This window comes from Engraulis encrasicolus, chromosome 15 (assembly GCF_034702125.1).
Source record: "Engraulis encrasicolus isolate BLACKSEA-1 chromosome 15, IST_EnEncr_1.0, whole genome shotgun sequence".
NCBI lineage: Eukaryota > Metazoa > Chordata > Actinopteri > Clupeiformes > Engraulidae > Engraulis > Engraulis encrasicolus.
In genome coordinates, this window is record NC_085871.1 from 10,461,553 (window position 1) to 10,474,052 (window position 12,500).

Sequence of the window (12,500 nt, forward strand, 5' to 3'; positions counted from 1 at the left end):
ACAGACAGGGGCTAAGGGGCTGCCAGTCTGCAGCTGTCCTCCCCCTAGACAAGGTGATATTAGGGATGTTTTGGAGAGCCCTCCTCTCCATTCCTCCGGGTCAGCATGGTGGCCATACGCATCCTTGTGAAAGACTCCCCTGTTCCCCTGCTCAAAGGCCTCCATTGACAGAGGACAGCCAGGCATACGTGGTGACGCTATGTGGCCCTGTGCTCTTGCCTGGAGGAGAGAGAGGGGGGGCGGGGGGGTTGATTTACTGTAGATCAAGGGTGAAAACCGACGATGAAAGACAAATTGAGTTATCCTGAGATAGGGAAAGGACACATACTTGCTGACAGTGAAATAAAGCAGAGGAGTCAGCTTGTGTGTGATGATCATGTGATTTGCGCGGGTGTGTGTGTGTGTGTGTGCGGTTTGACAATGTGAATGCAAGTAGGCGTTCTTGAGTGACTGTGTTGGTTCCTTGATCGACAGAAAGTCCATCTCAGTAGAATTCCAGGAATGTTCTTGTTTTCAGAGCCAATATGCAATTACCACTCAGTCACCCAACATATATCCAATGGGGATATCACACTTTGTGTGTGTGTGTGTGTGTGTGTGTGTGTGTGTGTGTGTGTGTGTGTGTGTGTGTGTGTGTGTGTGTGTGTGTGTGTGTGTGAGTGTGTGTGTGTGTGTGTGTGTGTGTGTGTGTGTGTGTGTGCATGTATCTGTGCGTGTGTGTGCATGTATCTGTGCGTGTGTGTGCCCTTGTTCGCATGCTTCGTGTGCATGCCTGAATGTGTATGGGCTGGAGTTGGCGTCTTGGAGGTGTTAGAGTGGAGTTGAAAATCCCCCTTAAGCTAGATTTATGCTTCGGACGCATAGAATCTGCGTCCGTCCGTTTTCTGTCTATGCGAGTCCACGCCCCCCTCTCAGAGGCTCTGCGCCCGTCGTCGAGCGCCTCGAAAAAATTCTAACTATCCGTCGGACGGACGCGGAGTACGCAGACAAAAAGGCGCTATGATTGGTCGTCTCGCTACTTCCTTGTTCTGTTCTTGTGGCAGCGCAACGCCAGTTTGCGAGAGCAGAGCTGTATTCTGTTAAAAACTTTATTAATGCCTTGTGTGTAAATGTGTGTAAATACACGAAGCTACAAGCTAAGTAACAAACAATGCATCAGTTGAACACTCATGGCACAATGCCTGCGGTTTTACTACCGTTCCTCCACCGAATGTAAACACACATCGGCAGAATCAACTGTCTTTACATGCTTGCATTTTCTGCTCGTGAAAACAGACTGGGTATGTCAAATAATGATACCAGTGCATTGCCTTTGCAATTTGTGTGAAAATACCTAGCTAACCGGGATAGAAAGCAACATTGCTTAATAATGACCGCAGTGCTTACAATGTAGTGAAAGTAGCCTAATCGCGCAATTTCAAATGTGGCTCGCGACGAGACCTCGGACCTCGCAGAACTCGCAGATGCATGAATACAATGTTGGTTCGTGGCCACTCCCACGCGAGTTTTGACGAGCGCAGTTGCAGAAGTCTAATCTGACCTAAAGGAGATTGCATTTAGAGGCGTCCGGCCCCCTCCTCCACCTGAAGTAGTGTGGAGTTAAAGTTCCCTTAGCAAGACACACACACACACACACACACACACACACACACACACACACACACACACACACACACACACACACACACACACACACACACACACACACACACACACACACACACACACACACACACACAGGGATGGTAATCTGGTCCAGATGCTGTGCTGTGTGCTGTGCTCTCTCTGGGTGTGTCTGTCGATCGGAGTGTGGTATGTTGCCTCACAGTGGTTCCCCTCAGGGCCTGCTCTGCCTAGAACTTTCTGGAAGTATGTTTGTGTGGGACATGGGAGGGGGGGATAAGGTCACCGAATGGAGATATGAGCAGGGAATGACAGAGGGAGGGAGGAAAGGAGGATGAGAATGAAGTATATGAAGCAGACAGATGTGGGTGATTGCTTTTCCTTTCTGTCATTCTGTCAATCTCTCTCTCCCTCTCCCCTCCCCTGTTGTTTTTCTCTATATTTCTCTATGTATGTGCGCAAATCGGTCCTCTCTCCACTGTGCTCTGTCAAGAATAAAAATATGTTAGGTCGGTCCACCCTCTCTGTTGGAGGAGTAGTGAGCTTTTGCTATGCTATATGTATGCCAAGTTTCCCAACACACACACACACACACACACACACACACACACACGCACACGCACACGCGCGCGCACACACACACACACACACACACACACACACACACACACGCACACACACACCCACGCACACACAGGTAGCAAAGGAGAAGGCCTGCGTGCCTCTGACTGCAGTGTGGCGTACTGTGCTGAGAGGGCCAGGTGGAGGATTGAAGGAGTGGTTTGCAGGACTGCTTGGTATTCAGTCACCACCTTCATTCCAGGACTTTGTGTGTGAGGGAAGTGGCCAAAGCCTGGATTTATTGCCCACCGCCCACTCTCTCTGTCTCTCTCTTCCCTTGTTTCTCACTCTCCCTCTCCCTTCCCCCATCTCTCTCTCTCTCTCTCTCTCTCTCTCTCTCTCTCTCTCTCTCTCTCTCTCTCTCTCTCTCTCTCTCTCTCTCTCTCTCTCTCTCTCTCTCTCTCTCTCTCTCTCTCTCTCTCTCCTTGCCCCCTCCAATCGCCCCTTCTTCCTTCTCTATATTTATGAGTATCTCTTCTCCCCTGTTATAGCTCTACCTGAATGTGACATGTTTACCCTCAAAGTTCAAGTCTAAAATTTAGACCACACATGGTGCCTGTCTCATACTATATGCTATATACTATATTATAGTGTGGTTGAAAAGCTTAACATAAACTGTGTGTGTGTGTGTGTGTGTGTGTGTGTGTGTGTGTGTGTGTGTGTGTGTGTGTGTGTGTGTGTGTGTGTGTGTGTGTGTGTGTGTGTGTGTGTGTGTGTGTGTGTGTGTGTGCGCGTGTGTGTGTGTGTGCGTGTGTGTGTCTTTTGCAGGTGTCTGGCATTGTGGGGAGGGCAGACGTGTTGGCGTGTCTGTTATTCCTCCTGACATTTCTCTCCTATATTAGGTATAACAAACTTTTTGTCTTTCTGTTTTCTACTCTATTATTAACGTTCACATGTAACAGTAATTGAATGCATGCTTCGCAAATGGTTTCATTTTCCCTTTTGAGCATCAAACAAAGAAGCTACAGTATAGTGTGGAGTAGTTCTGTAATTAAAATGATGTACCGGCATCTGGTTTTCCCCCAAGTGCAGTGTGGTATATTTCCTCACAATAATACCCTTAACATGAAATGCATGGCTGGAAACATTGTTAACTTTAAAGCACTCTGGGCGGATTCTATTGGCTCTCAGGCTTTGCTTAAGAATTCAGTGTACTGTTTTAACAGTATCCCCACTGTTATGATTTGCAAACAAGGTAGAGGATATACTGTATGGACTGAAGAAAAGGGTGGCAAGCCAGACCTTCTGGGCATGATGAAATTCGTTAACATACACAGTCCAATGTGGTCATGAATTTAGACATGCAGACAAAGCAGCTAACCTCACCCCTCTCTTAAATTCAAGTTCAAGTTCAAGTTCAAATTCAGAGTGCTCTATTATCGTTGTTGTTGTTTTATAGTATATACAGAACATTCATTTACATTATTAAGTAGTTCTGTACAACAAACCATTTGGGAAGTAAAAGCCAATGGATTGACCAACTGCATAAATTGCATGAAACATTGCTCCTCTCTCACACACACTCTCTCCGATTCTCTCCCTTCATTCATCTTTCTCCTCTCCTCTCCTCTCTCTCACACACTCTCTTCTCTTCTCTTCTCTCCTCTCCTCTCCTCTTCTCTTCTCTCCTCTCCTCTCCTCTCCTCTCCTCTCTCTCACACACTCTCTTCTCTTCTCTTCTCTCCTCTCCTCTCCTCTTCTCTTCTCTTCTCTTCTCTTCTCTTCTCTTCTCTTCTCTTCTCTTCTCTCCTCTCCTCTCCTCTCCTCTCTGCAGGAGTGTGTCAGTGTGTGATTCGGAGGAGGACTTCCCCCGTCTGGCGTCTGTGGGCTACCTGCTGCTGAGTCTGGCGCTGGGCACCTGTGCCATGCTGGTCAAGGAGACGGGCATCACCGTATTCGGCGTCTGTGTGCTCTACGATGCCCTGGTTTTGTGCCGCAAGCCATTCCTCCTGTAAGTGCAGCCTGATGTCTGTGTGTGTGTGTGTGTGTCCATGCGTGGGTGCGTATGTGTTTGAGAAAGGGAGAGATGTGCACAGAAGCCTTGATAAAAAGGTTTTCGTTGTGGTGGGCATGATGCTTTGAAGGAGAAAGGTGTTCTACTTTACAACCCAAAAACAAGCAGAGAAAGGGACAGACAGAACACAATCTTATCAAACAGATAGATGGGAGTCTCTTCTGTGTTTCATTTTCCTCAGATTTGAGATTGAGAACTAATAACCATGTTTTCAGCTATTGAGTAGTATCGAACAAGATGAAGTGATAACATTTGTGCGTTGTAGTTCAAGCCTGACCAAAGAGTAATCTTTCTCTTGGTTCTTCTGTACTCTCTGATTAAGGGTTAAGGGCACAATGTGCTTTCACGCCCCTGCTGATCCCTAATCATCAGTTTTTATGTTAATGCTCCTCAGGCGTTTCTCCTTGAAGAGTCTCTTTTGTGGGTCTCAGTGTAGCCTCCCTGTTGAATATTAACCCTCAAACCAGAGATTCTTTAAGTATATAGCGATATGCCAACATAATAGGTTGCTATGGGCACCTAACATGACCAGGTTCCGATCTGCCTAAAAGGGCGTGTCATAATGCTCCTAGCATTGGATAGAACAGTCCTTAGATCTGCCTAGGTCTGCCTAAAGGGGGATTCCCCCCCCCTCCCCATTGCAATAATTGAACCCGGAAACAATGGGCCTATGGAACCTCTCTCTCTCTACTCTCTCTGCTCAAACCTTCAAAAGGACTGCTTACAGCCCACATTCTGGGGCTCAGCTGTCTGGTTACTTGAAAGCACTCTTCCTGTTTGGAGGCAACATCTTCAACGCTTATTACTGGATACAATCTTATTTTCCTAAGCTCTGCTATACACCGCACACATCAAAGAGGGCACTCCTCTGCAACCTAAGAGCTGAAAGGCAGTTGACAGAGCAATCGGCAGAATGTCTTCAGAGCGCATAGAAGAGAAACTTTTTTGTGGCTTTTTTTCCCAGGAGACAGACCGCAAGGGCAACATAAACAACAAAACAAATCATTGAGTGAACATTTCCATCATGACGCGTGTGAGTTGCTTTGTGCAGTGCTGTGCCTCTGACCTCCAGATGTATCTAAGCGCGAGAAGAGACAGACAACTTTCATGGCCTCAGTCTTCTCCTCAGGCTTCCTGCTCTCTGTTGTCACTGCTGTCAGCACTCACCACAAGGACGCCTTTTACTGTATGAGTTTTATCTGGGCATGGAGTGCAGCACACCCTGTCTTTCAGCTTCTGACACATCTGATTAACCCATTGTGTCCTGGAGACACATATACGCTACATTCAGGATTTTGAGATTTCAGCTATTTTATTAAAAACATTCTAAGGGGTGTCCTAGCTTTTAAGTGTAACTCATTTCATGTTTGTATGTACTTCGATATATTGAGATATTGATATATTTAGGATTTAATTGGCAGAGGGCACCCTTTCCCAAAAACGGCTTAGGACAAAATGGGTTAATTCAAAGCAGTTGAACACATTATTGACAACAATCAGTCAGTGTTTTTTTTATATCTCTCTAACACAGTTTTATGGACAGTTCCATGGTTACTATCAGTGCCATCTACCATTGGAATATCCATTAATGCCTGCTACTTTGTCATTTTTTTCCAGAGAAGCACACTTTCATTTACAGTATACGTAACATGCAAACAAACATACAGACACTCATCTACACACATGCATCTACAAAGTACACATCACCTCACAAGTACTCAGACATATACACACACCCAAACTCATGCTCACACAAATATTCAAATATAGACACACACAGGTTTATAGACACAAGCACAGCTGTTCAGGATGTGTTTGGTGAAGGAAAAGTGCTCTCTGTGGTCAAAGCAAAAATTGTCCAACCAGTGTTTATGTAGTATGCTCTTTGTTTTTGTTTTTGTATGGCTTACGTTTGTTTGTCTTTGAGTGTGTGTGTGCGTGTGTGTGTGTGCGTGTGCATGTGCATGTCTGTGTCTGTGTGTGTCCTGTCAAGAGGCTCCAGATGTTTGATGGCCTGGAGGGCTGCCTGCCCGCTGTGTGTGTGTGTGTGTGCGTGCGCGCGCGCATTCGTGCATATGCATGTGTGGTCTTAGTAATCGCTCGCTGTAGTTGTATGTCTGTCGCTGAGCCGAAAGGGGAGAGGTAGTCCATAGAAAAGGTGGGGGTGGGTGCCCCAGTGGGATTTTTTAACCTACTTGTGGTTTATTTTGGTTATTCAATTTATTCAATTATTATATCCCTGAAACGCGGAGCGTCGGGGATGTAATGGTTTTGCATGCGCCGCCGTCCGTCGCTGCGTCCGCCGCCGCGTAAGGTCTTTCGTGTTAACGCGATAACTTTTGAACGGATGTTTGGATTTGTCCCAGATTTTTTGGGTGAATGCTCTAGGGCAGGTTCATGAACTGATTCGAGTTTGGAGGTCAATACTTTCAAGATGGCTGAATTCAAGATGGCTGAATTTTTGTTTGGCCCATAACTTCTGATCAGTTGGATGGATTTGTCCCAGATTTGGTGTTTCAATGTTCTAGGGTAGATTCATGAACTGATTAGATTTTGGAGGCCAATAATTTCAAAATGGCGGAATTTTCATTTGGCACATAACTTCTGACTGGGTGGATTGATTTGCCCTGTAACACTTTATTTTAAAGGTTCACCCTTTCAGTGGATCTACCACATTAGGTACAGTGTAATAACCAGCGTAATGTATTTAATACCATGTGATAACAGTGTAATATCAGTGTAACAATATGCAATACCTGTAATACCACTTACACACAAATACATGATGTAAGTACAAGATTGGTACATGGTGTTACACTGGTATTACATGGCATTAAATGTTGTTGCACTGGTTATTACACTGTACCTAATGTGGTAGATCCACTGTAATAGTGAACCATTAAAACAGTGTTACCATTTGCCCCATATTTATATCCCCGAAACGCGGAGCGGCGGGGGTGTAATGGTTTTGAACATGTATTTTGTGTATTTTGTTGGCTTTGTGAAGCACACAATGATGCGGTCCATTATCTATTGAAGGGAGGGGGAGTGTTCGATTACATAGGCCCTAGCATGGAGAATTTTATACTTAATATGAAATACAGTATGAATGTTTGGGGCTTTGAAGCATCGCGTTTCGGGGATATACCTTTAGCAGTCGAAGACGACTTCATAGGCCTAGTTTATTTTGTTTTGCTACACTTTTCCGGCCATCTTGCCGCAACCCCCCCTGGCATCCCCTCGCGACCCCCCATTAAAAATCACTGAGCTAGTGTGTGTGATAGAGGAGACTTCATGCTGGCCCGATGCAGGACTGTATTGCTCGAGGGAACAACATTCCATCACATGACAGAATCTGTGCAAAGACAGACTGCCACGAGTCTACTTCTGTCCAGAGTGTGTCCTAGAGATTTACTGTTTCCTTGTTTATACAGTATGTGTGAAGCATGAGGTTTTCTTTTTCCATTCCGTGTCCTTCCTTGGTCTGTCCCTCTCTGTGTTAAATAGGTCTGAGTGTGGGTGTTCGGTTGCTTACCCAAAAGCCTTGTCAGGAAAGCTTCTTCCAAGCAAACTGTTCTGCTTGTGTCATGGGACTGCCCAGAAAAAAAAACTGGCACTGGTCAAACCAAACTCTGCTTTGGAGTTCTTAGTGTCTGTCCTTCAGTTTATCTGCTGTAATAACCTCTTAATAAGCTGACATAGGGCTCATTCCGTCCTCCAAAATGCTCATGAATGACTTTCCCCTTGGATGGATAGCTTCTGGCATTATTTTCCATGCTACCCACAGGCTCTGTGTGTCTACCCCATGATCCTATCCCCAAATGAAATGCAAAGACAGCTTTATGGTCATACAACAACCAGCGTTATATGGGCAACCGTGTGCCATCGTGTGTCATAATAGCATGCCACAGCAATAACGGCAGCCACACCACAGTATTAGTAGTGTTATTGGAGCCTGTTTAAGAGTTGCAGCTCAGAGTTTAGGGCTCCCCGGTGGGTAGGCTTTACCCCTCTCCTCCGTATTTCAGAGGAATGCCATTGACCACCTGCCAGTGTTAATCGTGTGTGCGGAGCGGACACCACGCCTCGCAACTCGGGCCAGCCGGGCCAGCCACCATAAAGCACCCACACCCAATTACAGCATCTCAGCAGTGGTTGGCTTTAGCCCACATGCGGGCACTCCATCTGGGCCACAGCCACGCTGCAAGGCCCCCTCTTCATCCCTTCCCTCCATGTCTGGAGATTTTGTCTGGAGTGAAGCGTTACCGTTAACACCACATACCAATACGGCATGTGCCCATACAGAAATACACACACACACACACACACACACACACACACACACACACACACACACACACACACACACACACACACACACACACACACACACACACACACACACACACACACACACACACGCATACACGCATATGCACACACACACACACACACACACACACACACACACACACACACACACACACACACGCACATGCACACAAAGAATAAATGTAGAACACACATGCTGACAGTAACACAAAAGAATCCCAAGTGTAGTTTGTAGTTTTGTTTCAGGATGTGGACAAGGACAGATGACCGTACAGAGAGAATTCTGCCTTGGCAGCAATATAGTGGTTGGAACGGTCATCATAGGAAAAGCAAACACAGTCGGTACATATGGAATGGGTGGATAAGGAGGAGGAGAAGAATGAAAAGAAGAACAAGAGTAGCACTGCACAGTAAATTCTGTTTAAAAAATACAGAATAGAAGAGTGTTAAAATGGACTCTCTAAGAAACTTAAACTGCATTTTTTATCTGCTGACTTCAGAGAAGACTGGGAGATGCTGGTAGCTGGTACCAGAACTCACTGGCTTGGTTTAGGGGAGCTCTCATGGGAACATGGATTCTCTCTCCGAGAGGCAGTGAGGCTCAAGGACTGATGGAGGCAGTGTGTGCCATTTCCTTTGTTTTGAAATCAAACCCATGCAGCCATTGATCCATGGAGCTGCAGGCTGGCTGACAGTGTTGCTGCCTTTCCTTTCTCTTCTCCTTTCTCCTTGTTCTTTGTGTGTGTGTGTATGTGTGTGCGTGCGTGTGTGCGTGTGTTAGGGAAGTATATGCAGGGGTACCAGATCAGCTGCCCCCAACCCCCTGTGTTCTGTGTTTTTCTCTGTGGGCCTGATGTGAGTGATCCGAGTGTGCCAAATACAGAGGGTAACTCAAAGATCAGGTTCATGCCCTCTAGAATCAACAAACCAGGAATCCCTCAAATTCACCCAGGCCGTGAATTCAGCCATGGATGGTACTAGCTATTTTTTTTACTGATAGTTGGCTGTGATATGTAATGCAGTTTATGCATGCATGTGCGTACAAAAGCACACTTGTATGATTTCCCCTCATTAAACTAGGCAAATGTTGCCTTTTAATCACAAAGTCTTTTCCACTGAATATTGTGAATGGAACATGTGCTCAAGTGTTGGACAGAGGGGTGTAATGAGTGGGTGATGTGAACATCGCTGAACATATATGGCTTATTGTGTATCGCTGCCTGTCATCTGTGCACTGTACCATAAGCTTGATGTGTCAGGACAGCACTGTTATAACTGCACCCTGCTGTGCTGCTGAATTGGGGGCCCGGTGTTCTGTCGAGATGTCAGGAGGACATAGGCTACAGTTTGAGTCACAAAAGTTGACAGTCTCAGGGGATCCTATCGTAACTTGCGGTCTCACAATTCGATGGGCAATCACCCGCGAAAACCACCGCGAGGGTGTGCGCATGCGTGCGCATGCTCAGTAGCGAAGAGAATCACATCTCGATGGGTCGCTCATATAGACAGGACACCGGCCCAGTCTCTGCTCTTCTTCCCCAATGATCACATGCCTTTGATCTGGCAGCCGAGGCAGAGAGAGTAGAGAGAGAGAGGTTCCATTGGCCCATTGTTTCCGGGTTCTATTATTGCAAGGGGGAGGGAGGGGGGGAAATCCCCCTTTAGGCAGACCTAGGCGGACCTAAGGACTGTTCTATTCAATGCTAGGAGTATTATCACACGCCCCTTTAGGCAGACCGGAACCTGGTCATGTTAGGTGCCCATAGCAACCTATTACATTGGCATATCTCTATATACTTACAAAATCTCTGGGCAAGGCACCGCAAACGAACGCACCCCACCTCGCAAGATGCAAGATGCGTTATTGCATTTTTAAAATGGAATAGAACACTGGCACCAACACCTATCCAGCCACCTTCCACTCCTCCTTTTATGTCTTCTATTTCTTCTTCTTTTTCTTCTTTCTCCTTTCCTCGTCTTCCTGCTCTGTGCTGTTGTGGCAACCCCCCCCCCCCTCTACACACACACACACACACACACACACACACACACACACACACACACACACACACACACACACACACACACACACACACACACACACACACACACACACACACACACTGCATCCCTCCCATACCCCATCCTCTCTTCTCATTCCCACCCAACAGCTGTTTGCTCTGTTTAGTTTCCTGCGGCTGTTTGGTGTTCAAGCCCCAATAGTTTCCTGGTTTCTTTTATAGCTCGAAGATTCTAATTGCATCTGATTTTAATTTGGGCCTTGATTAATCGCTAACATCTGCTAGTTGGTCAGCATCATGCTGTCAGGTACAGTGCATGTTGGAGCACTGGAGCACATACAGTATGTACACTCACCACAATGTGTGTGTGTGTGTCTGTGTGTGTTTGTGCGTTGTAGCACACATGACTGAGTGTCCTGGGTATGAGTTGGTGAGCATGACCATTTAATCTGCTCTTCCCCCCATACTTTGATTAAATGCAACATGTGTGTAGATGGGCATCTGTACAGTATGTGTGACTCTTCATATGTGTGCTGTATATGTCTCTGTGTTTAAATGTAATCTGTGCTTTATTAGAAAGAAGCTGGGCTTATGGTTTGTCTATAGGGCATTCACCTCTGCTTTCATCAGTGCCTGACTGGTGCCCACTGTACCTTTGAGGGGTTCCATCAGTAATGAGAGCCCATGGGTGCACGTAATGGCTGCCTCACCTCTTTCCTGCACCACCCCCCACCACCCACCTTCCCCATTTACCCACTCATGCTGAGTTGTATGGAGACTTGTCGAAGCAGAACAGCCTCCAGGCACAATTGAAAAATGTGTAATGTGTGTGTAATGTATGCAGATGTGTAGAGGACGAAAGGGCAGGTAAGCTGCCATGCATTGGAGCAAGGAAAAAGGATAAATTAGGGGGTAGGGGTGTAAATAATAGCGAAATGTATCAATGTATCGCGATATATTCTGATTATTGAATCGAAACGCATCGAAACGATTCGATTTTCTAATGTAATATTGCAGAAAACAACCCCAGGGTCCTTTTTGAGTCTTGTGTATCTTGCCCATTTATGATTTCAGGTCTAGTTTGAAATATCTAGTCGACTCTGCTTATGAAGGCATAATGTACGGAAAACAAAAGGAGTCTTGTGAATGTTGATTGTTTACTGATGAAATGGACAGGTTGCTTGTTTGCAAAGTCGCAACTCAGTGTTTGTAGAGAATACAATATTTCACTGGTCTGCTTTCATTTGCCTTCTTAGTCAATGAGCAGGTTGCTTGTTTGCATTACATGTTTACAAGACCACTTTTGTTTTTCTTACATTATGCCCTCACAAGCAGTCGACCAGGTACTCTCTCTCCCTCTCTCTCTCTCTCTCTCTCTCTCTCTCTCTCTCTCTCTCTCTCTCTCTCTCTCTCTCTCTAACACACGCGCGCAAACACACGCGTTAACACACGCACAGATGTACTTGCGCATGCACAGCACACACACAGAACAAACATGTATGTGCTCACCAAATACACACATAAACACACACACTGACATGCTTTCTCATGCACACACAATTTCTCTCTCTCTCCCTCTCTCTCTCTCTCTCTCTCTCTCTCTCTCACACACACACACACATACTTAAAATCTCTGTCAGGGGGGCTCACTAAAATTCTAAATGCTATTTACTGCCTTGCAATGCTGCAGGGGAGAATCAGTGATGTTTTGTGGATGGTAGTTGGCAAAGTGTCTTAATTGGAAGCTATTGCCTTGTTGAGTGTTTAATGTATTATGGAGCGAGTGCACACATGGAAGAACAGTAACAGATTTCCATGCCTCAGCATCAAGTGTGTATCAGACATGGATCCCATGGGAAGGTGGAATAGAGACCTCATCCCGATCTGTT

General features: G+C 46.0%; 1 protein-coding gene across 1 annotated transcript in view; it reads left to right on the forward strand.

The window, feature by feature from the left end:
• Window positions 1–12,500, forward strand: part of LOC134464436 (protein O-mannosyl-transferase TMTC1-like) — a 106,958-nt gene that overhangs the window by 9,686 nt on the left and 84,772 nt on the right. Inside the window, exons 3-4 of the mRNA XM_063217883.1 lie at window positions 3,013–3,086; window positions 4,019–4,195. Coding sequence (XP_063073953.1) covers window positions 3,013–3,086; window positions 4,019–4,195 — 251 coding nt within the window. The remainder of the gene's footprint in view (window positions 1–3,012; window positions 3,087–4,018; window positions 4,196–12,500) is intronic.